The following is a 26,328-nucleotide window of genomic DNA, read 5'->3' as shown; positions in this document are numbered from 1 at the left end:
ACTGAAAATGCTGTTTATTAATATGAAATACAATACCAGTTTTGGTGGACAGAAAGTTTGGAGGAATTTTGATATGCTGAAACTGACTGGCATTTGTTTAAAGGGAGATACACAGTAGCCAGAGATAGGAACTTGGTGCTACAGAAAGAAGTAGAAAATAAACAGAAGAGTATTAGTACACGAGCAGGGGTAAAAATAAATGCTAGTATTTGCTATATACTATGTGCTAGGCATAAATAACATGCCTACAATCATATAAACTACTATGAAAAATTTCCATTAGGCACCTGGACTCTAGGGGTATAAAATCGAAATCAAGTATCACTGACAATGCTACAACTAACCACACCCATAAAAGCAAACTTGACTTGTTACATTCAAGCTGCAGGTACTTTTTAGCCTTTGTGATGATCCAACTAATAAGCTACTTATGTCTCATTTGGGGGGTAAATTTTACAAAAGGTCTTTAGCTCATCACTGTTTTTAATCAGTGTTCAATGTGGTACAGTTTAACTCAGACAGATTATGAAGTCCCTTCATTTTCCAGGGTTTCCCATAGCCAGTTACTTTTGGTCCCCTAACGACATAAACAAACCTTGAACCTTCAAAAATGCGCTCACATTATTCATCTATAAACGTGTCCTTCAAGACTATTCAAGTCATTTCCTTAAGGTTTGCGCCTTTTCATTCTGGCAAAACTGATCCTCCCCATTTCATCATTTTTTTTTCTACCACGAAAAATTTTATGGAGTGTTCCCCCACCAGACTAAGGTAATTCAGGGATGCCTTACACACTGTGAGCATTAATCCATGTCTTTTTACCTTATCAAATAGTGCTATGTAGCTTTCTTCCTACTCTTCTTAGATGTATATACTGCTCACAAAAATTAGGGGATATTTCAAAATGAATATGAAGTGATTTAAAAAAGCATTAGATTATTTTTGATTAAACAAGAACATCAGAAAAGCAAATGATAAGGCAAAGAAAAGTTGTTGATTATGCAAATGAAATGCAAAACCAACTTTTATTTCATTGGTAAAAATGCACTATATAAAAGACTGAAAGCACTAGAGTATCTGCACGTTCCCTGGTCCCCTCATTTTTGTGAGCAGTGTACTGTAAATATTCATTAATTTAGAAATTTACCAAGTTATATTTCTTATGCTAGTAACTTTTATTTTGATAAATAACAGACATTTAGGAACTACTACTTACTACATGTCTATTTTTTCTTTCTGTGTATAATATACACCTTGTACCTTGTATAAGCACCACTGTGCTTCACTGCGGCTGGAAAAAAATTCGTTAACATATATACTGGTCACTCTCAGTGACTACAAACTTGGCTTTAATGCTACATGGATGCATTCCTCCTGATACTACAATTAACTGTCAAGGATCCTAATTTAAGGTTGAAGCCACCACCAATGCCAACACAGTACTAGATCCCATTCCCTTTTAACTACTTGATGAACCTCTCTAACAGGTCTTCCCTCCTTCTCCCCATCATTTACTTTCTGTTCTACTGAAGAATTAAGTCATGTCAGACACAAAAGCCAACCTGGAAGAATTCCCAATGGCCAAAGCTAGAACAATTCAAGTAATAAAATAACACTGCCCTGGACTGTGACCTGGTGCACAAATCTATGAAGATATAGAGAAATTGTTCTTAAGAGGAAAATCCAAGTATGAACATAGTTCTGCAGAGAGCCACTGCATCTGAATGCGTCCAGCCTACCTGCAGCTGAAAGCAGAGGAAGGGCCTGCTCGGCCTTGAGTGACCTGGCGGGGGAAGGTCACTAAAACAACTTGAAAGTTGTTTGTGGTATTGGTGCCAAAGGCAGGGCCAGCAGTGACACAACGGAGAGTGTCAGACTGGGATAACAAAGGACCCAGGTTCGAAGCCCCAAGAGATCACCAGCCTGAAAACAGACATGGAGTCATTGTGTCTCCATCAGAGCACAATGTCCCACCTGGCTCAAACTCTATCTATGTCTCTGTGTTTTCCTTCATCCTCCGTCGCCCCTATTCAGGTCTTCACTTCCCCATGCTGGTCGCGGCACAGCTCTTCCCAAGGGGAGATGGCATTTAATACTGCCATCTCCATCCCTACTCTGAAGACGATTAATATCTTAATGATGGCAGAAAGTGGGTGAGGAGTGAATGGGAACTCTAATCTTCACAATTTTCTGTAAATTAAAGATTACTCCTTAATCTTAATTCATAATAATATGTCTGTCTACTTATCTACCTACCTTCCCATACATGATGAAATTATTACCTTCTTAACAAATTACTAGATTAAAAAACATCTGACCATTTGGCTTAATAATTATCTTCTCAAACAGGTTGTTATCAGAGATAACAGTGAAATGTGCCATCAGATTTGGAGGTGAATCCTTATTTAGCTGTATCTAGGACTCTCTTGGGCAAATATTTACTTTCCTTAAGCTATAATCTTTTTTCCATAAAACGGGATATACAATTGTATGTAAAGGTGTCAAAGAACTTGAGATAATACCTGTAGCGCACTTTTTAACTTAAACTGTCTTTTAATTAAAACTGCCCACTCTTATTTTCTAGAAATAAAGGAATTTCAATTTCAAGAAAGCTACAAGGTTACTTCTATTTAAAAAATACCTAACAATTCCTTAAAAATGGGGGGGGGGGGGCGGAATGGAGAAATTCCCTACGTCTTACCAACATCTATACAACAGGCTGTAGTTGCCAGATAGCAAGAAGAGATGAGACAGGAAACTTGTTTTGACACAAGACTTGTTTTATATTCATAACTGTGCTAGAGATGGTCTTGCATTTAGGGCTTATTCTGAACTCTGTCATTTGTTACCAGATACCATTCAATATTGTTTACATGGAAGGATCACACATAGAAACTTAAGTAAACTTAGTTAAAAGGGACACCTGTTGAGTGCTATAAAGTGACAGTTTTAAGAGTAATTCAGAAAGCACACTATGGTGTGCTATGAAATAGGTATGTAATGTTCCAGGAGAAACTATTAAACTAATCTGGATAATCTACATTTTTTAAAAAACCACAAAAATCTTGTGTACCCAAGTTTACAGTGATACACTTTGTAATGTTTTCAATGAAGCACTCATATATAAAGGAAGACATTATATAAAAGGTAAGGGAATATAAAAGGTTTAAAATGCAAAATAGCTTTAAACACGAACATGAAATCAGAGCTTAAAAATTCTAATTTATTTCTAACAAACACCACTTGATGCTTGACTCACAAGCTTTATTTACATTTGTCTACAGAATCATTTCCTTATGAAATGGACTAGTACAGCTTAGTTAAACCAAATAAACTCATAATCATCTGAATTGTCTGTAAACTACTATTAGCTAAATTTAAACCTTGCATTTGCTTAATACAGCCAAAGTTTTAAATACAGAAAGCACAAGAATAAACCAACAGTAACACGTAGATCCTAGGAGATCATCTGGGCAATTTAGAAGATAGACTTTCAAGAAGTCTGAGGCACAATTACAAGAGACACAAGTTCTTGTGCAAACTACAGTAAACGTAGCAAAGAAAATTAAGACAAAAAACCAAGGGGCAAATTCAATGTAAAAATATCATCAAAATATTTCTACGTAAGATAGTTTGCTTTCATCTTTAGATCAGCTGAAGAGAAAAATTGCTCATTTTCAAATTAAAGAACATATAATTTTGTTTGGTCTGTCTACAAAATACCTTAAAACATTTTAATTTTACATTGCAGAAGACATTAATGTTAAAAAAAACACACAAAAAACAGAACAATAATAATGGGTATTGACCCCCATGACAAAAAGTCCCCAAGCACAATTGTTGATTTTCCTTAATATACTTACCTTGCATTGTCACTGAAGATACTGTTAGGAGAAACCTTTATGCTTTTAAACCAGAAGATATAATAAAGCTCAAGTGACCAGATTTTAATTTTGCGAAATAAGTCAAACTCTGAAAGTATTTTAAGCCATAAGTAATTTCAAGTGAAAAGAAACAATTATTTCCGCTTATGTCATGCAGAAATAAACATTCATTTGCTCAGAAAAAAACTTTATGCAGTGTGTTTCAAGTTAAGCATCTCATGACAAATGTTCACTTAAATTAACAATGTCTCTGTTGGTCATTCATCCAAAGAGAAATATACTTCAGAAGCTTTCTTCAATTTATTCTTCATTAACTGTAACTTAGATTTGCCTACCCTATCATATGTGATAGCTGAATTTTTAAAGGGTATCACACAAAGCTTCTTAAAATACTAAGATAAGCATTTTGAAATACAATGTTTTTCTTATCAGACAACCATATCAGCAGAGAAAAAATGAACTGTCAGATATTCTTGCTTATGTGTCAGAAAGGGAGAAATGAATAACCTCTGTCCTTATACAGTTCACAAGATTTTTTCTGCATTAAATGTGGTACAAAAAGTAAAACTAAATTAAAAAAGATGATTCTAAGGCACCCTTAGCATAGGGAATTTCAAAATGAAGTTTCCAACTGGCTGTTTTACAACTAGTTTAAACTTTTTCTGATACAGACATAAGTTAACTTTGACATAGGTTAACATAAATAGGCTACCCCTTTTCTCAGATTAATATAAACAGACTAATTCCAACTGCTTCACCACAGTCCTGTCTCCATGCCCAAAGTTCAGGCAAGCCTAAGGTAATCACGTCATCTTAAGTCAATAAACCTTTCATATTTGGAAATGAGAAAAACATGAGTTCAAATTAGGAAACAAAGTAAAAAAAATACGAAACAAAGTATTCTGTTATAACAGAGTTATAAATGGCTATAAATAAAGAACGATAAACAGAGAATCTATTTTGTAATATTATGGCTTAAAATACTATTTACTTTTATTTTCACAAAAAAACAGCTGTATTTTTCTGAAAAGCAATGAAAGGCATGCACCTCTACTAGCAGATTTATCACTTCTGACCAAGTAAGACACCAACTTCTTAAAAAATATGCTTCATGCACTGTACTAGATTTTCTTTTTAAGATGTAAATTTTAATACATTATTTCTTTTTTGAACTTGAACGGGAACCAGAATGGGATGATCCAGAAGATGACCTGTGGTGCCTGGAAGATATAACCGAGAAAGGAGGTAGTTTTTGTAAGCTGAAGATGGATAGCATGGTTCATTCTTATGACTTTAATAATATAAAAATTGAACCTCATTATACTGGCAAAAGAAATGAATAAAATGTATACACATAAAATTAACTAGTGTTTAGACCTTGGACGTGAACCCAGTAATTATCTATAATATTCTCTATAATAAAAAAATCTCTTATTTCAAGATATAGCCACCTCTCAATTATTTGAGGTAATGAGAAAAAGCCTTGCAAAAATGTGTCAAATTACAGATAATAAACAAAAGCATATAAACTTGGCAATGGAAAAGTGACTAAAACAATCTGTGATAATACTGTAGATAGTGTGGTAGGCCTATATGTGAAACAGATAGAGCAAGGCTTCTCACTGTACAAGAACATATATTGATAAATAATTACATTTTGGAAATCTAGGTCTCACAAAATAATTGCACAATTAGTTAAAGGTTTATATTCATGCAGCTAATATGAATAAGTCAATATATCAACCTGGGTAAAGTAGTGGTGTTCCGAGGGGCTGGCCCTGGGCTCAGGGTTGTTTAGTGTTTTCACCAATCACCTGGCTTATGGAATAGAGAACATGTTCATTAAGTTTAGATGACAACAAACCAGGGGGATTATATGTGGCTAAGATAAAAAAAAAATTGCAGAAGTGGTAAGACAGCAACAGAATGAATTTCACTCAAGTATGAAGTAATTTTTTTTACAAAAAACCAAATGCTGAGAAACAAGACTAGTTGTGTGTAACCTTGATATCTAAACTTCAAGATGTGAAGCAAAGCTAATCATTCTGGACAAGCAGGAATCATGAGGTAATCTTACCACTGAACCCAGCAACAATCACTTTACCTATCCTTACTTTTACAAGCTGAAAGGATAAAGAGTAATTTTGGCAAGAATACAAATGAAGCCATTAAATTGACTACATAATTAGACATTGAGAATCAAGACAAAGTTAATAAAACTAATTAGCCTGCTGTAGAAAAAGCTGACAGATGACACACTCTCCAAATTTAAAAATGTCAATATAGAGATAACATATCTGGTATAGGTCTTTCTCAAAAATAAAAAAATGAGATTTGTACTGCAAGATAAAAAGTGTATTAGCTACAAGAACAATTTCCTTATAAAAAGCATGAAACAATAATTTGCTGTGAAAATGCAATTACACAGATTTAAATGAGGACAGATTTCCAATGATCTAGAATAGTTATATATTAGGTGACCTAGAATCCTGATTTCCAATATTTAATGTAAAAACCTATAGCATAAATACATACAAAAATCAACTTCTAAATTACTTCAACACACAGCTTCTGAATAAAAATCTTAAAAGACAGAAATAACCGAGAGTTGGCTATACTTATATATGAAAATATTCAAACAATAAAAGGAACATATATAATGGTAAGAGAGTGGTTTGATCTACACCTTTTCTAAACAATATGGTCAAAGCATGTATCACAAAGTATTAATGTTTTTTTGAAGTTTAGAGTTGAAAAGTATAATTTAATGTTGGACTAAAGGAGATTATAAAAATCTAACCCTTCACTACAAAGTTTAATCTATTTTACACACTTAAGAACACCCATTCTTATTTCTACAGAAACCCAAACCTTTCGGGTGACCGTGATCTTGTTCGTCTTTTTTTGCGATCACCAGATGAAGATCTAGAACGACTTCTCTTTCTGTTCCTCCCAGGAGAAGAAGATGAACTTGAATAAGATCTTTTTCGTGGGGAAGAAGAGCCCCTGTGGGATCTGGAGCTGGATCTTCATTGATTGAGAAACAAATCAAACATTTCATTAAAAGAAGAAATGAGGCAGATCATTTAGTTAACAGACAGCTCCACAAATAAAAAGGATTTATAACTGAAAATTTTATAAGAAGAAATACTTACTGCTTACTCAACAGAAGACTTCTGGTTCAACCATGAAAACATTTCTATTTAAATACATTTACTTTAATTTCTTCTCTTTTTAATAGTCTAAGTGTTCATCACTTATAATTAAAAACCAACTTATATATTAAATCATTGTTATTTTTTTAACTCAAGACTTTAATTTTAAAGTATACACAAATAGCAAAACCAACAGGTAAAGTGTGCATTTACATGACTTGTTATCTAGAAATACCACCTTTCATATATATATATATATATAAAATGTATTATATATACAAACTCCCAAGGAAAATAAACATATCAATTCCTTGTGGAATTATAAAACTTATTAAAATGCTATAGGAAAAGCAGGGACAGGGGATGAGAAAGAACAGTTAACTATTAAACTGCTAAATATTCAAAGAAAAATAAAATGAGCAACTTTAAAACTTGATTTATATCAGCAATATTTAGTTTTATGAAGGACCACTATTCATGAAGTATGAAGTGTTGACATTCACATGTTTTAAGTAGAGGTAAACGTGCAAATGTTTAAATGCAATTTTTTCTTCATTTACATATTTTGGTTGAAGTAATTTAGCTCAAACTTCCCAAAAAATTCACCTTTGGGCTTAAAATAAACTTAGAAAGCCCAAAAGGAGAATTCTTTGGAAAGTTGTAAGCAATAAAAAAATGTTTGGGAAGAATTTGAAGGCTGTTTTGTAAACCTTATTACAGTGTTTCCCAAAGGGAACTAGGACTTAATCTTAACCTAAGAAGCACTCAAAGGACTGAAACACTGATAATATACATCATCATCACAATAACAACAACAAACTCATTTGATCTGTTGTATTTTGTATTGGGTTAATACAAGCGTGTATATCATTCTTCTTAATGTTGTTAAATTGCAGCTGCCCTCTAATGCTACAGACTTGGCTCTAATAAGTTATTAAGCAATCATTTTTACCAAAGGAGCTACCATTAAACTTCAGTGTCAAGTTCTATGAAAGTAGAATTTTAGTGTTTTTTCTTATTCATGTTAGATGCCTTTACTAGATTAACTTAAAAAGAAATGCAGTATATTTGGACAATGTTTAGAAAATACTAGTTTTGTACATTTTATAAATTTCTCCCTTTATAAATAAATGCAACATAAAGCTAACAGCATTAGTTAAGACCACACTCTACCTAGACTCATCAACCATACTTGGTGATCTGGTCCATGGAATTTAAGAGTGCCTGTTCTACATGTCCAGTTTTATAACAGCCAACGTAATGTTACAGAGACATGGAAATATGTATACGATTCTCCAGAAACCTTATCTGATATAAATGACAAAATTGTCTTTGTAAATAGTGAAACATGCTTTGAAAAACCAAACGTTTTGTTTTTCTTCCTTTTAAAAATGGGAGTAAATGTTTCCTTTTTATTTGTTTATTTCTAATTTTATTTGAATTAGTACTGAAAACAACTAATATACAAGCGATTTGGTAATAGGATTTGACTCCATCTTCTACTTCTATTGCACAGAAATAACAAACCTAGCATAATGCAAAATTACCACCTTAATTCAATCATGGGAATGTCTTGGCACACTGCAGGCAATGAAAACATCTCATGGTGAGAAAATTAAGCCGAGGCAAGTGCATTAGTTTTCTAATGCTAAAATAAAATTGACAAGTAGAAGCAAAATAAGAGGAAAAAAAGCAGCAACACCTTCTGCAGCCTTTAAATATTTTTCTCTCTGCTTTACAGAGAGATGCTACCTCATTCACCTTGATTTCGACCCACGAGATCTCGAATGTTCTCTGGAACTGGAACGAGATCTTGACTGCGAACTGGAAGAACTTCTTGAACGGGACCTGGAACAACATGGAAGGATTTTTTTTTTCCAGGACCACTTAATTAAACTTTGTGATATGAACACTGAAAGAAAAATACGAATTAGAATACACTTTCACATAAAAAGATAATTTGAGATACATATTTGCAAAACACAATACTTTAAAGTAACTAAACTTGTTTTGATATTTATACAAAAACTAAAGATAACTGGTAATTTTTGAAAAACTATCACTTTCCAAGTTTGACAAAATTACTCTAAATATTACTCAAGATTGTACAAGTAAAAACACTCAGCATTATCAATTTATTAACACTGAATATACTTTACATTTATAAAATTTAAGAGTAACCCAGGACTAAACAAATCCAGGAATTTTGAATGTTGCAGTTTATATTTAACCTCTCTGAAATATCTATGAATTTCCCTTACAAAGTAAGCCCTTCCATTTCCTTGATCACTATCTAGTCTGAAGCTTTAACTGCTGACACGTGTGCATTTAACACTGTTTTTCTGTCTACTCAAATGTTAGATAATTAAAGGGAGAATACATTAAAAACCTTGTCATTCTTTTAGGTAATTATATTACTGAAAAATGATACAAGAAAAGATACAGTCCATTTAAATTTCAAAAATCATAAAAATAAAAGTCAATACTAATCTTACACCTTTAATCTGTCCCTTAAAATAACCTACAGTAAATGATTATCAAATCTATCTTAAAACTATCTTTATAATCAATCATTTTTAAGCGTTAATTGATTACTCAATTAACTAATATTTTTTCTTAAATACCATTAAAATTCATTGCCTGTTCTTTCATCTAACTGTGAATAAGAATTCTTCATGGGAACACTATTTATGTAAGATACTCCTTTTTGTCACCTAAAATTTCATTTTTATTGCTGACTACATAATCTGGAAATATTTACTAAGATTTTACATTACTAACAATAATATTCACGTATACTACCATTTGAATTCTCTAATTTATTCTTGAATATCTAAAAATTATAAGCATTAAGCCAATAGAAATTATACGACTAAATTTTCTCCTTTATTCAAAATACTTGTACCAAAGTAAATTATCAAAGCATTGTGAATAAGCAGTAATTTATTTAAAGCCTAGATAATTTCTATGCTAGCCTTTATCAGTGAAAATATAAATCTTCCCCTAAAAATTTCTAGCCTGACCTACAGTGGTGCAACAGATCAAGCATCAACCTGGAATGTTTGAAAAATCCTGGGCTTGCCTGGTCAAGGCACACACAAGAAGCAACTTTAAGTGGATGCTTCTGCTCCTCCCTCCCCACCCCCAGCCCTTTTCTCTGTCTTATCACTGTAAAAATTAATAAATAAAAGTCTTAAAAAATATTTTTCTAAATGTAAACTATCTATTTAGATAATATACATTATGTAATAATTTAATTAGATTTTTAAAGCATTTTAATAAAAGGTCTGGTGATAAATAGATTAAGAAAGTTTCATATTAAAATTTGTATTTCTGAAAATATAACTTCAAGGCACTAAGAAAAAATCGTTTAAAAGGTGAATTTGAATGAAATCTCTAAAATAAAAGGAAAGCTTATTCAGTCAAGAAAAACAAAATTTATAAATAAAGAAATTAGATACTGACATTTTGACTGGTGTTCCCTTGACCTGTACCCGTTTACCTGGACCTAGACCTTGAACTTGAGGGGGAGGATGAGCGTGATGAAGATCGTGAGTGTGAAGATCGAGACTTTGAGCGACTTCGTCTATTAGGTTTCTTTTTATTACTATCTTCTTCTTCACTGGCATCAAGATTATACTTTGAGAGATCAGCATCATCTTCATCCTCATCCTAACAAAAATTCAGAGTTAACTGTACTTGACATTTAAAATTAATGCTACTTACTAGGAATAATAAACCATTCTACGTACTGGACATATAACATCACTGATATCTCAGCAAGTTCATTCTCAGTCCTGAAAGAGATTCCTTAGCTCAGCTAAGCAGGCTTAATACTATCTCAAATATTTCAAAGAAGTAAACCTAGAGGTCATCTTTATTTCCTCCTTTCATGTCACAATATATTACACCAGGGGTCCCCAAACTTTTTACATAGGGGGCCAGTTCACTGTCCCTCAGACTGTTGGAGGGCCGTACTATAAAAAAAACTATGAACAAATCCCTATGCACACTGCACATATCTTATTTTAAAGTAAAAAAACAAAATGGGAATACAATATTTAAAATAAAGAACAAGTAAAATTAAATCAACAAACTGACCAGTATTTCTTTTTCTTTTTTTTTTTTTTTCATTTTTCTGAAGCTGGAAACAGGGAGAGACAGTCAGACAGACTCCCGCATGCGCCCGACCGGGATCCACCCGGCACGCCCACCAGGGGCGACGCTCTGCCCACCAGGGGGCGATGCTCTGCCCATCCTGGGCGTCGCCATGTTGCGACCAGAGCCACTCTAGCGCCTGAGGCAGAGGCCACAGAGCCATCCCCAGCGCCTGGGCCATCTTTGCTCCAATGGAGCCTCGGCTGCGGGAGGGGAGGAGAGAGACAGAGAGGAAAGCGCGGCGGAGGGGTGGAGAAGCAAATGGGCGCTTCTCCTGTGTGCCCTGGCCGGAATCGAACCCGGGTCCTCCGCACGCTAGGCCGACGCTCTACCTCTGAGCCAACTGGCCAGGGCCTGACCAGTATTTCAATGGGAACTATGCTCCTCTCACTGACCACCAATGAAAGAGGTGCCCCTTCCAGAAGTGCAGTGGGGGCCGGATAAATGGCCTCAGGGGGCCGCATGCGGCCCGCGGGCCGTAGTTTGGGGACCCCTGTAATTACACCACCAAATAAACTCAAGAATTTTCTATTTTACTCCCAAAAAAATCTTTAAACCCATTTCCCTTGGTACTTCATTCTTCTCTCTACTGATACTACAGTAATCTTTTAGGTGGTATCCTTAACTCAGAAAATCCATTCTGCCTTCCAATATTTCAATGTTCAAGTTGACCCTTGAATAATGCAGGACTTCCAGTGCATAAATTTTGATTCCCACAAGACTTAAGCAAAAACAGCCGCCATTAAAGCACAGTCAATTAACACATTTTATGTTATAGGTATTATATAGGTATTATATACTCTATTGTTATAATAAAGCTAGGAAAAAAACATAATTAATAATATCACAACAGAAAACACGTTTACAGTATGTATTAAAAAACAAATCCATGTATAAGTAGACCTGCACCGTTCAACCCGTGTTGTTCAAGGGTCACTTCTGTATAATGACAGATACTATTCTGAAACACAGGTCAGATAACTTATTTGTTTTTTAAAAGCTTTAAAAAGTGTTCCATATTGATTTGTTTAGTTTCACTCCAGGGCCTCTTATGATCATACTCCAAAGTGACTTTAATCTAAACCATAAATCTTTATATGCAAGCCAACAAAACAAACATCACCAGACCTAATGTAGTCACTGCCATACCACATTCTCCCCTCTGCTCTAACCATATTAGCCTATGTTGATTTTTTTTTAATGTTGCTGACTTGTTTCCTACTCAGGGAACCTTTACTTGATGTTTTATTGAAGTTCCATTAAAAGAAGGGTGCTTCTGTCTGACCTGCCGGTGGTGCAGTGAATAAAGCATTGTTGACCTGGAATGCTGAAGTTGCCAGTTCAAAATCCCAGGCTTGCCCGGTCAAGGCACATACAAGAAGCAACTACTTTAAGTTGATGCTTCTTGCTCCTCCTGCATCCTTTTTCTCTAAAATCAATCAATAAATAAAAAGATGGGTGTTTCTGTCCCAGTCATTATTATACGTATTTCCAAAGCCAGAATAGGGTTTGGCACAGTGAAAGCTCAAAACCTTTGTGATAACAAATGAGTATGCAGCAGAACGTATCTTCACCACAGGCCAAATGTCATAAAAAATATGCATATGTTATGTCATAGCTGAAATAAGACAAAAGGGAAAAAGATCATTTACCTCATCTAATTTATATTTAGAAAGATCTTCATCCTCATCCTCTTCTTCTCCCTCAGATTCTTTATCTTCAACTTCCTTCAAAATAGATGCAGGACCAACTGCCTTCCCTCTGTATTTTTTCTTTTTACGGCCAAACTAGAGAAAAAGTTTCATATTTCTGTCAGCTAAAAATGTATTAAAATGAACATTTTTCTAAGACATTACCTTTATGTATCTAAATTAATATTATTTTAGTCCATTATGCCAATTATGTAAAGTCAATTATGATTTCCTACAGTTTTTATAAGATTCAAAGCACACTTAAGATACATTTATATTTTTCCTTTGCACTTAAGATATTTTCTAACATGTCTTTCTAATTTGTATTCAACCTGCACACTAATGTATAATTTACCTCATCATATTCACCATCAGATTCTTCTCTTTCTATATATTCAACATTTTCTCTTTCATTAAAACCGCCACCATATCCTAAAAAAAGGGCATAAATTGTTACCTTTTGACAATTCATTAAAACAGCAAAAACAAAAACAAAACATAAAACTTTAAAATCACTTCCAGGTAAGAGGAAAAAAGAAATCTTACCAATGAGATTTCCCTGTGTATATAACAATTACTAGTCTTTTAAAAAAAAACATATTAGCGCTCTCCTTCCTGGGAGCACATCCATGCCTTTCTTCCCTCCCAGGTGTGCATCTCCTAACTACGGGTCCCCATGAGACTTGCACCCAGAGGAAGCAATGGAGAGTGACAGCTCATCTGAGGCTCATCTCCTGAATCGGTCTCTACAACCCCTTCCTCTGGCTTCCCAATGAGCTAAAGCAGCCCCACCTGGGCTCTCTCCTGTTGCTTCTTCTACCCTGAGCCCGCCCTTCTTTACTGTCTCCAGATTTAGTAAATGTATTCTTAAAAAAATCTATTAAAAAATTACTACAAAGAAGTCTCAGTGTGAGATACTTAGCTGGAAAGTCCTACAGCAATATTTAGAGCTCTTCTCAATTTCAAAATGTCCTTAATTAAGCAAAGAGGCAGACCATGCACTGGAATATATGGGGGGAGAAAACATCATGTCCTTTAACCTCTGCTATAACTGAGTTGAAAAAACTGGGCTCAGTAAGAACTAAGAATCAAATTTCACTGTTTAACTACGGTTAAGTCTGGAATCTTCTAATATATTGAAATTTTGCTGGGCTAAAATAAAAATGCAGCTAAAGTTTAGAAAATTCCAAATTATAGGCAAATTCAATTACATGATAATAAATATCCAAATTGATTTTAATGCAACTGTTTGCAATACACACCTAAGTCACTGAAGATTCTATGCAGTAGCCAGCTAACGGTTTTTTTGTGTTTTTTTTTTGTATTTTTCTGAAGTGAGAAGCGGGGAGGCAGAGAGATTCCCGCATGTGCCTGACCAGGATCCACCTGGCATGCCCACTAGGGGGCGATGCTTGGCCCATATGGAGCGTTGCTCCATTGCAACCGAAGCCATTCTAGTCTAGTGCCTGAGGCAGAGGTCATGGAGTCATCCATAGCACTGGGGTCAACTTCGCTACAATGGAGCCTTGGCTGCAGGAGGGGAAGAGAGAGAGAGGAAGGAAAGGGGAAAGGTAGAGAAGCAGATGGGCTCTTCTCCTGTGTGCCTGGGACGGGAATCAAACCCAGGACTTCCAGACACCGGGCCAATGCTCTACCACTGAGACAACCAGCCAGGGCTACCAGTTTACTCTTTTTTTTTTGTATTTTTCTGAAGCTGGAAATGGGGAGAGACAGTCAGACAGACTCCCGCATGCGCCTGACCGGGATCCACCCGGCACGCCCACCAGGGGTGATGCTCTGCCCACCAGGGGGCGATGCTCTGCCCCTCCGGGGCGTCACTCTGCCGCGACCAGAGCCACTCTAGCGCCTGGGGCAGAGGCCAAGGAGCCATCCCCAGTGCCCGGGCCATCTTTGCTCCAATGGAGCCTTGGCTGCGGGAGGGGAAGAGAGAGACAGAGAGGAAGGGGGGGGGGGGAAGCAAATGGGTGCTTCTCCTATGTGCCCTGGCCGGAAATCGAACCCGGGTCCCCGCACGCCAAGCCGATGCTCTACCGCTGGGCCAACCGGCCAGGGCAACCAGTTTACTCTTAAACTAAAAATATTCTATTGAAAAGTAATCAACATCAGCAAACCATTATTCTTTTTTTTTTTTAAATCTTTTTTTCTTTATTCATTTTTAGAAAGGAGAGAGAGAGACAGAGAGAGAGAAGGGGGGAGGAGCTGGAAGCATCAACTCCCATATGTGCCTTGACCAGGCAAGCCCAGGGTTTCGAACCGGCGACCTTAGCATTTCCAGGTCGATGCGTTATCCACTGCGCCACCACAGGTCAGGCCATTATTCTTTGATGTTGCAATTAACACCTACAATTAGAATGGTCTTTCACTTATGCTTAACAGAAACTGGAATAAGAAAATGAGTTAGTTTTAGAGAAAGTGAGATGAGAGATTTTGAATCAACCTCCAACTGAAAAAGTAACTGAGTGGTAATGTGGTCAAGAGTAACACAATCTACCTAACATATTCCAGAGCAGTACCAGCACTTAAGGCCAGTGATTCCCAGATTTAAAGATTTCACAAACCAGCAAAATGTTAAGTTTATAAACAAGTTATTTTTAATTTAGGATTTCTGACTTTAATCAAAAATGGGCATTAAAAAATGATCATTTTTGTAACAGAGCAAATATCAGAAAGGCTCTTACTGTCCCAACAAAATAACATAATAAAATTTAAATTTCTAAAAAAAAAAGTCACATTAATATAACATCTTTTCTTCATTATACTTTGTACCAGCGAAAACTGAAGTGTATCAATGTTTATCCTTGAAAATACTTGCATATCATCCCTTTCCTCCTCTTTCTACCTTGTTTCAGAAACAACAGCATTTCAACTGAAATATATAAACATTTCCTTTTGTTTCTGTCCATATAACATGAGTACAAATATTGATCGACTTACAACCTATGCAACTTACGACCATTCGACTTTATGACCACAATCACTAGCCACCACTGCTCCACGTCTGGCAGTGCAAGTGTTGCCCAGCTGGGCGTACGACAGCAATTTGTTTTGTGTCTTGGATATTTTTCATCAAACCCCTCCCAAGATGTCTACCAAGAGGAAATTGTCTTTGCAAATATTAAACCAGTTCTACTGGTAATGCAGTGTTTTACTTAAACCTGACGAATGTAAAAAATAAGAAACAAAATGGTGTAGAGATGATACAAATGGCATACAATGAACAAAGAAAATTATGATATATAACAATAATGAAAGAAAATTATGATAAAATATGACTTAAAGATTTTTATAACATCATTTCACAGTACTGTACATATAGTCTACTCAACTTACAACCAAATTGTGTTATGACCGGTCTGTCGGAACCAATTGTGGTCGTAAGTCAAGCACTAGCTGTAAAATGTGCATTAAATTTCAATAATAAAAATTGGTCTTCTTGCTTTGCTTCTGCTCTTGCCACTCTCACCCAAATTTTTTGCAATATTTAAAGAAAACCAGAGGTGTTACTTCCTTTGTTAAAAAGTCCTCCAGGGCCCTGGCTGGTTGGCTTAGTGGTAGAGCGTCGGCCTGGCGTGCAGAAGTCCTGGGTTCGATTCCCGGCCAGGGCACACAGGAGAGGCACCCATCTGCTTCTCCACCCCTCCCCCTCTCCTTCCTCTCTGTCTCACTCTTTCCCTCCCGCAGCTAAGGCTCCATTGGAGCAAAGATGGCCCGGGCGCTGGGGATGGCTCTGTGGCCTCTGCCTCAGGCACTAGAGTGGCTCTGGTCACAACATAGCGACGCCCCAGATGGGCAGAGCATCGCCCCCTGGTGGGCATGCCGGGTGGATCCCGGTCGGGCGCATGCGGGAGTCTGTCTGACTGTCTCTCCCCGTTTCCAGCTTCAGGGAAAAAAAAAAAAAAAAAAAAAAGTCCTCCAGATAGATCCCATTACATTTAGAATAAAATAAACTCCTCATACCATAATTTACATGACTTTTGCCTATTTCTGAAGTGTTTTCTGGAGTTAACTAGTTCATCCAATATGCTAAATTCTTACAAGTCTCAGGGCCTTCATACAAGCTGTTTGCTCTTGCTTAGAATAATCTTTCAACTTATTTACACGGGTAATGCATGTTTTTCTTCTTAGCTTACACAATGCTTTCTCAAACTGCTTTCTTAAAAAGACTTCATTAATATTTGGCTCTACATCTCCGTTTTGCTCAGTCAAGTATCCCCAACATTTTGTATAATGGTCAATAAATTATTTCGCCTGACCAGGCGGTGGCGCAGTGGATAGAGCGTCGGACTGGGATGCCGAGGATTCAGGTTCGAGACCCCGAGGTCGCCAGCTTGAGCGCCGGCTCATCTGGTTTGAGCAAAGCTCACCAGCTTGGACCCAAGGTCACTGGCTCCAGCAAGGGGTTGCTTGGTCTGCTGGAGGCCCCATGGTCAAGGCACGTGTGGGAGACTAATCAATGAACAACTAAGGTGTTGCAACGTGCAATGAAAAACTAATGATTGATGCTCTCATCTCTCTCCGTTCCTGTGTGTCTGTCCCTGTCTGTCCCTCTCTCTGACTCACTGTCTCTGTAAAAAATAAATAAATAATTTCTTCAGTGACTGAATATAGAAAACACCATAATTCTAGTGCCATATAAAGAAGGCTTTAAAAATCAGTTTAGAAGAAACAAGCAACCAAAACTTCTGTAAGCATTACAATAAAAATCTTTTCAAATCTGTCTCGCAGTGAAATGTAAAAAGGCAGGCAATATACAGTAAAGCATCAAACACAGGTTTAAATCAGGCCTGAGTTAGGGCTGTGACAATGGAAATGAACACAGAAAAGTGGATGAATACAACATGTGCCGCAAAGTAAAAACTATGATACTAACTTTAAAATTCTGTGAATCTGTATTTTGAACAATTTACCTAATCCAATTTCTAAGAATTTATTCTAAAGCTGGAAATATGGGTGAATGAAAATCACAATGTATTGTTTCTACTGCAGTTACCCTTAATGATATAAAACAGCTTTTTGCTAAAATCTAAGATGGCTAATTGCTATATAACCATTTGATGAAATTATGCAACAGAAGTAATATTTTAGAAGTAGTGCATCAAGTTTTCTTTTATTCACAGCCTGTCCTGTAGATTGGGTACTTAAGAAATGCAATGAGGCCTGACCAGGCAGTTGTGCACTGGATAGAGCGTCGGACTGGGATGCCAATGACCCAGGTTCGAGACCCCGAGGTCACCAGCTTGAGCATGGGCTCATCTGGTTTGAGCAAAAGCTCACCAGTTTGGACCCAGGGTCGCTGGCTCGAGAGGGGGGGTGGGGTGGGGGGGAGTTACTGGGTCTGTTGAAGGCCCGTCCGTGGTCAAGGCACATATGAGAAAGCAATCAATGAACAACTAAGGTGTCGCAATGAAAAACTAATAATTGATGCTTCTCATCTCTCCTTTCCTGTCTGTCTGTCCCTGTCTATCTCTCTCTCTCTTTCTCTGTCTCTGAAAAATTAAAAAAAAAAAAAAAGAAATGCAATGAGGCCTGACCAGGTGGTGGCGCAGTGGATAGTGTGTCGGACTGGGATGCCAAAGGACCCAGGTTCAGGATCCCGAGGTCATCAGCTTGAGCGCAGGCTCATCTGATTTGAGCACAAAGTTCACCAGCTTGGACCCAAGGTTGCTGGCTCGAGCAAGGGGTTACTCGGTCTGTTGAAGGCCCATGGTCAAGGCACATATGAAAAGGCAATCAATGAACAACTAAAGTGTCGTAATGCGCAACAAAAAACTAATGATTGATGCTTCTCATCGCTCTCTCTTCCTGTCTGTCTGTGTCTACCCCTCTCTCTGTCTCTTAAAAAAAAAAAAAAAAAAGCCTGACCTGTGGTGGCGCAGTGGATAAAGCGTCGACCTGGAAATGCTGAGGTCGCCGGTTCAAAACCCTGGGCTTGCCTGGTCAAGGCACATATGGGAGTTGATGCTTCCAGCTCTTCCCCCTTCTCTCTCTGTCTCTCTCCCTGTCTCTCTCTGTCTCTCTCTCCCTCTCTCTCTCCTCTCTAAAAATGAATAAATTAAAAAAATAAATTAAAAAAAAAAAGAATAAAGAAATGCAATGCTCCCAAACTTTGGACTTTATTACAAATAGTCAAGAAAAACTGGAGAGCAACAGTGTAAGTTACCCCACACCTTAAATTTTGACTAGCCAAGAAAACTACTTGGAGCCAAGGATGTGGAAAAGAGTCAAATGATAAAAAACAGACAACAATAAACAAAGTGAGAAGGCATTAAAGTTTGAAGGCTTCAGTTGTTAAGACTACAACTCTTGTGAAATAAAGGAGCAGCAAAACAGGTCAAAGGGAATATGAATAAAAAGCTTTTTAGGATTATATATTTTAAAATTATTATTCAAGATTTTGGACTTTACCTTAAAAATAATCATAACTTTTAAACAAATGGAATTTTTACTTTTAGAATTACCTCTCCCCCAAAACAAAAATCTCTGGCTCTAACTGGGCAAGTGTGGAATGTGCACAAACACTAACTAGGCAGCTATTTTATCAAGACAAGATGTAGTGGTACCTCTGTGTAGGGCAGTGATTGATAAGACATTCTGGAGGACAGATGGAGTTATTATAAAAGTCACCTAGATTTCTGAATTACATAATAAGCATGTGGTAGGTGGTACTTATCATGAGAAAGTTCACTAGAAGAGGGCCAGGTCCTGGGGAAAAAAATCATGAATTCAGCTACAATAGAGTTTGACATTTACACGATGGTGGTGAATAGGCAGCTAGATATAAATTTAGGCATCATGCTGTGCCAATGGTTACTTAAACTTAGGGCTCAGAAGATGCCTAGAAAACTAAAGAAAAGAGACCTTAGAGATTTAATCTTGAGAAAACCCAACATTCTGTGGCCTGATAAGAGGGCAGAAGGTGATGAAACTAAAAACGAAGACAATAAACAAGCAAAGGTGTGAGGGTAAAAAAAGTGCATCTTAAAGAGGCGAGGGAAGGAAAAAAACGAATACCCTTATTAGCAGGATTCATTCTATCCAATCAGAACAAAGGCAAGATTATTTTTGGGATAATAAGAGTGGGGCAGGACCTGACCGGGCGGTGGCGCAGTAGATAGAGCGCTGGACTGGGATGTGAAGGACCCAGGTTCAAGACCCCGAGGTCGCCAGCTTGAGTGCGGGCTCATCTGGTTTGAGCAAGGCTCACCAGCTTGAGCCCAAGGTCGCTGGCTCAAGCAAGGCGTCACTCGGTCTGCTGTAGCCCCCTCCCCTCCTCAGTCAAGGCACATATGAGAAATCAATCAATGAACTAAGAAGCTGCAACAAAGAACTGATGTTTCTCATCTCTCTCTCCTTTCCTGTCTGTCTGTCCCTATCTGTCCCTCTCTCTGACTCTCTGTCTCCGCCACACACACACACAAAAAGAGTGGGGCAGGATCTGAACACTAAAAAAAAATATCTACAACATTCAGCTGTAATGTTCTCAGTTGTGAGAATATAAATGAAAAAAAATGGTAGATGGGTTTAAACTAGAATTTCTGTTGCACTTGTGGATGGGCTAAGTCTAAAAGATTCTTTACTGGGTTCCTTATTCCCAGAAACCAAACATTGTAGACACAGTCTAAAGACAGGGTGGAAAAAATCCCTAGGAACTAATTAACTAAGTCTTGGTCTGAAAGGTGACTAGATACAGAAGGAAGCTTTTATATGATGTATGAGTTGTTGAATGATAAAATCATATTTCAAGTATACTGATAATGTGGTTGGGCTAATTGCTGTTCATGGGAAAACCATATCCTATTAGGTACATATTTTCATCTCAACACTAACACAGAGCCAATGGTAAGCTAATATTTAGGCCTAATTCTATACAAATCAGTGGCAGAATTTTGGAACCCCTACCCCTAAAGAGATTTACTTTAAAGGGCTCTCTCTGGCTCTGGCTGGTGGCTCAGTGAAAAGAGCAATGGCCCAGCGTATGGATGTCCCAGGTTTGATTCCCCATCAGGGCACACAGGAGAAGTAATCATCGGCTTCTCTCCCTCTTCCTCTCCTGCAGCCAATGGCTCAACTGGTTCCAGCATGGCCCCAGGTGATGAGGATAGCTTGATTGGTCCAAGCGTGTCAGCCTCAGGAGCTAAAAATAGCTTGGTACTGAGCACTGGCCCCAATGGGGTTGCCAAGTGGATCCTGGCTGAGGCACCTGCAAGAGTTTGCCTATCTCCACTCCCCATCTTAAATAAATAAATGTGCCTCTCTGCCCATTATTTGTCTCAATAGAATATAAAATAAATGAAAAAGTGGCATTATTCTATTATTATTAACAATAAACATCTAAACCAGTGTAGGAAAAGGGAGTAAATAAAACATTTCTAGAAGTATATTAGTCCTGAGGTAGCTCAGTTGGTTAGAGGAATGTCCTGACAGGCCAAGGTTGTGGGTTCAGTCCCTGCTCAGGGTACATATAAGAATCAACCAATGAACGCATAAACAAGTGGAACAACAAATCAATATTTTTCTCCCTCTTCCTCTCTCTCTCTAAAATCAATCAATAAAATTTTTTTTTAAAGTATCCTATTGTCACTATTTGTTAAGATACAGGTACCTAATGCTGTACTTTGTAAACTGGAAAAAAAAAATCAAGGTAAAAAACCTAAAGGTAGAATAGATGGAATCCTTAATCACTACGTTCTTAGGATGATATAATTGTCAATTCAATTTTCAGTCCTTTTAAAATCATTTAGTTAGAATGTGTTTTTATCTCACCTGTTCTTTCTTCTAACTTTGCATACTTCGGAGTATTACACATGTTACACTCTGATCTTCTGGCCCAATTCACATTACTGCAACTTTAGAAGTTAAAAATACCAAATCAATACAAGAAAAATAGTAAATTTTTAGACATTCTAGAATTTTAAAATAAAAACTAGGATGAAATCACTACCATATAAAATATTTACTAAGAATATTACAAACAAATAAAATGTACCACTGTATTTTTTTAAGAGAATGTATGTAGGTTCTTACTAGTTAAGCGGAGAAGCAAAAGCAATATAGTATGCAGAGTGCCTCTGTCATTTTAGGGGGAAAATATAATTTTAAATCAAAGGTTCTCCTAATTTCTGTCTCCAAATTCACCTCAAAGGTAAAGTTATAATGTCCAAATAATGTTATTTTTTTCCCAAAGAAAATAGTTCAAGCACTTAATTTCACATATACCAAACCCAGTCTAGTAAAAATTAATATCTACAGGATCTGAAATTTATGTAAGACCCCCTTGTGATTAAATCCTCTTTCTTATATATATATTTGATTCACCTGCATAACAGAAAAAAAAATGGAAGTCGGAAAAATCAATACAGAACTTAAAAATCAAAACCATTAAGAAACCTATCTAGGAATAATTATCACGGTATGCATAATTCTAAAATTACTTTGTAAACAGGCAAAATAAATTTTGTGCTGTTTCACATTAATAGTCTAAAAGTTTCTGAGATTTTCTTTCAGCAATAGAAAGAAGTAGGTTCTTGTGCTTTAAATCCATCTTCCTCCTTTTGGGATGTTAGCTCACCTGTAACATTTGTCTAATGGTGGTATACATAGTATATCATAGTAACAACTAATACTACCATTAAAAAATAGAATTTAATAGGTCTCTTCACTTATATATCTGACACAAACTACATAACAATCAATAAACCTTTGATCCAAAAGTTACCTTGGCTTTAATGTGACTAGTAGGAGTCGATAGATACATTATTATGGAAGAAAAATGGATGATAATTTGAAACACATACGTTTTACACTGCCAGTCATTAGCACTAAATAGGCCTCGGCTTTTTTCTGCAAGTGTCTTTCCTATTTCAGTACCCCCTGCTTTCATCATCTTAGCCTCAGTTGTTTTCTCTGAAAATAGAAAAATTACGCAATATGAATCAGGGGAAATAATGATCTGTATATACAGTCCTAACAGAAATTTCCTTAAATGCTTACCCCGACCACATCTATTACAGCTGGTTCTTCTGGCAAAGTTTACATTTCCACATCTGAAAATAAAGCAAAATGTTTATATAAATACTATTTTTAAATTAATACAATCTTTTAAAATCCAGCTTTTTAATGTGTCCTCCGTCACTATATACCTGGGTCCAGAAATTTTAAAGCCATCTTAGCCATGTTAGTGTCACTATTAACTACCAGAAGAAAAAAAAAAATCCTCACAATTCAGGTGGAAAAATATAAGATCTGAAGTCACACGTCCAAGATAAGAAACCCAGCATGTATCTCACTTTCTAGTTATTTGATCCTAGCGAGTCACTTAAGATCTCTGTGACTCAGTATCCTATTAGCATATAGTACTGTATTATTACAGCCATGCACTGAATTAAGATGTTTTGGTCAGCATCAGAGAGCATAAATGACAGTAGTTCCATTAAAATTATAATGGAGCTTCAAAAATTCCTATTGCCTAGTGACATCATGCATTACTCATGTTTGTGGTGACACTAGTAAAAAACAAACCTACTGCATTGCCAGCAGTATAAGAGTGTAGCACATACAGTTATGTATAGTACATAATACTTGACAATGACAATAAATGACTACGATACTAACTGGTTGATTTCATTTTGTGTTGTTTTGTGCAGGAGAAACAGGTTATACTATCTAGCCTAAGTGTGTAGTAGGCTACTAAATCTAGGTTTGTGTGTGTGCACTCTTTTTTGCACAATGACAAAGTCACCTAATGACAAATTTCTCAGAACATAATCCTGTCATTAAGGGGAACATAACTGTAATGTAATTAAATCCCCTTAGCAAAGCTGAAGTAAGATGAGTCCACCTCAATAATTACTGATTAGGCACCAAGGAGTTTCAAACAACTTCAAAGTCAGTCCCGGTAAAGGAAATGCAATATACACATAAATGTGTTAAATATTATTGGAAATATAAAATCCTAAGGGCAAACCAATGGGGAGAGAATAAATAAATCAGAGGGTTTCCCGATCTTTTTTTTCCCCTTTTTTTTTGGGGGGGGTTTCATGCATCTTGATAAAATACTTTTTAGGGTACTTTTTTTTATTTATTTATTTTTTTATTCATTTTAGAAAGGAGAGGAGAGAGAGAAGGGGGGAGGAGCAGGAAGCATCAACTCCCATATGTGCCTTGACCAGGCAAGCCCAGGGCTTCGAACTGGCGACCTCAGCATTTCCAGGTCGATGCTTTATCCACTGCGCCACCACAGGTCAGGCCGATAAAATACTTTTTACAAGTGAAAGGTGGGATAGGAAGAACAGGAATACACTGTACTGACTAAAAACTATAAATAGGTTCAATAGTTACAAAAAAATGTGTTTTTTGACTTATCAAATCTCTGAAACCTAGATAAAAAAATAATCATAACCAATAATCTCAAGACATGGAGAAACAATACCATTTTATGCTTATATTCAGCAAACAAAGACAAAAATTTATTGGAGTCGTTAACATGGTCTGAATAGTGCACGTCAGAATCAGAAAAATGCTGATGTGTAACTTCAATTTAAAAAAAAACTGTTCACTTTTTTTTTAGTTATTATACTAGAACAAAATAAAGATGTAATTACCACAGACCTAAAGCACTTCAAAGATTTTTTAGGTGACTTCCCCCACTAAAGAATATCCATTCTGAGCCAAACATATTCTGAAGAAATGTTTTTTGGATTTACATAGACTGGAGAAATAATAGTCTATTCACATATTTGTAACCGAGTTGAAATGCACACTCTTCGAGACCTCCTTCAAATATGTGGTTATGTTGTCATTAAGCACATTATTCTGTAAGTGACCAACAACATAAGTTAGAAGTTGTTGAATACCTTTTTAATGTTTTCAAATAGTCTTACCATACAAAGCAATGTTATTCACAACATATCACTCTTGTTCTTGTTCAATATTGTCAGATACACTTGACATCCTTCAGTCATCTGAATCTTTATGCAATTAAGAACCATCAATTTATCATGTTAAAAAATGTTTCATTTAAATTGCTTAAAATATGGATAGAAGACAAATGCTGGGGAAATAACTTATTCTCCTTTAATGACATTAGGTGATTTGATTTTCTGATACTACTATCAGTAACTGTTAATGACTATTTGCTACAGACCACTGTTCTCTGCATACTATCTATGCTGCTTCATGTATTTGTGAGGAAAGTTTCATTCTTTTTTTTTTTTTTAAGCCCAGTTAAATACTTAAGGTTACACAGTTAACAAGTAATTGGGCTGGATTTCAACTCAGGTCTATTTGCTTCAAAGTTTCTCCTCTTTACCACTATAAACTCTGTTATTATATCTGTGACTAACTTAGGTACAAGAAATCAAAAATTCTTATTTGAAGGTGAGTTGTGCATTCAACATTTTTGACAATTAGTTTCCATATCTTTCCAAAGAGATACACCTATTGGGAGTGCCCTTCAATAAAAACTAACCATCTGATGAGCAACAATGTCAAAAGCAGAGCCACCTAACACGTGCTTCTCCGCTGCAGGCCTTCCACAGGGCTGAGCGAGCAAAATCACAGGCCTCAAGCCTTCGGCTCTAACGAGGTGAAAGGTTCAACTCTTGCGGGGAAATAAAAATAAAAAGTCAGAATTTCCCAAACCACGAATGGGTAGTGTTTGGGGAAAATAAATATATATACATTTATTACGAAAAAAAAGTTTTTAAGTTAAAAAAAAAACTCCAGCAAGGTGAACTATGAGAAGCAGAAGAGCGAGTTGCAGAACCAGACGCCTTCCTCGAACCAGAGGTAAAGTTCTGCAGGGAAGTCACGTGAGGGAGATCAAATAGCGAGCGGGCCTCCCTCCACCGGGAAGACAGGAAGGCTTCCTTATCGCTGAAACCCGGCGGGGCGGGGGTGGGGCGGGGGTGGGGCGTGGGGAGAGAGGGGAGGCCATCCCCTTCTCCGAAAAGGGACAAAACGCCGAGGAAACCCGGGACATATCCTCAAAACAAAAGCTCTTGGAAGGCGTCCTCGTGAGGAGACTGGGAGCCTCCTTCCCGCCAGGGAGCCCGCGATTCGCCGCCTCAACCGGGGGCTTATGCCATTGGGGATCTTAAAAAGGGAAAATGCCGAACCGACGGAGAAAGACTCCGCTGATAAACCCCGCTCCAATTCGGGGCCCTCCGTGAACTCACTTTTTGTCAGGGCAAATCCAGTCACCGTCACTGACTCGGAAATTCTTGGTCGACATCTTGAACGCCGCCACCACAGGCACCCGCAGCTACGTCTTCTTAGGAGGAGAGCCGATCGGGGACTTTCGGCACTCTGGGACTGTCCATGTGCCGCCTGATTCCTACCACCACTGCGTCAGGGTTTGATAATGAAGGCATTCGGACAGGATTGGGTTTGAACGTTATCGTCCAGAGTACAATGCCTGTG

General features: G+C 36.9%; 1 protein-coding gene across 3 annotated transcripts; it reads right to left on the bottom strand.

Annotated features, from left to right (window-relative positions):
- On the bottom strand, window positions 1–26,328 carry ZRANB2 (zinc finger RANBP2-type containing 2). Of its 3 annotated transcripts, none has more exons than XM_066268889.1 (11): window positions 26,085–26,322; window positions 22,900–22,952; window positions 22,704–22,812; window positions 21,673–21,755; window positions 13,244–13,320; window positions 12,850–12,984; window positions 10,542–10,711; window positions 8,801–8,887; window positions 6,756–6,911; window positions 5,629–5,702; window positions 1–5,104 (listed from the first exon to the last, which is right to left on the bottom strand). In XM_066268889.1, exons 1-10 carry the CDS (start codon window positions 26,138–26,140, stop codon window positions 5,669–5,671), a joined length of 960 nt encoding a protein of 319 aa, XP_066124986.1. In that variant the 5' UTR covers window positions 26,141–26,322; the 3' UTR covers window positions 1–5,104; window positions 5,629–5,668. The 3 variants fall into 3 exon arrangements, 2 of the variants coding, with proteins under 2 accessions (XP_066124986.1, XP_066124985.1); XR_010730438.1 differs by having other exon boundaries at window positions 5,088–5,104; window positions 5,629–5,698; window positions 26,085–26,325; XM_066268888.1 differs by lacking the exon at window positions 5,629–5,702 and having other exon boundaries at window positions 26,085–26,328.

This window comes from Saccopteryx bilineata, chromosome 3 (assembly GCF_036850765.1).
Source record: "Saccopteryx bilineata isolate mSacBil1 chromosome 3, mSacBil1_pri_phased_curated, whole genome shotgun sequence".
NCBI classification, from domain to species: domain Eukaryota; kingdom Metazoa; phylum Chordata; class Mammalia; order Chiroptera; family Emballonuridae; genus Saccopteryx; species Saccopteryx bilineata.
The sequence above is the reverse complement of the archived record's forward strand: the minus strand, read 5'-3'. Positions and strand labels throughout refer to the sequence as shown.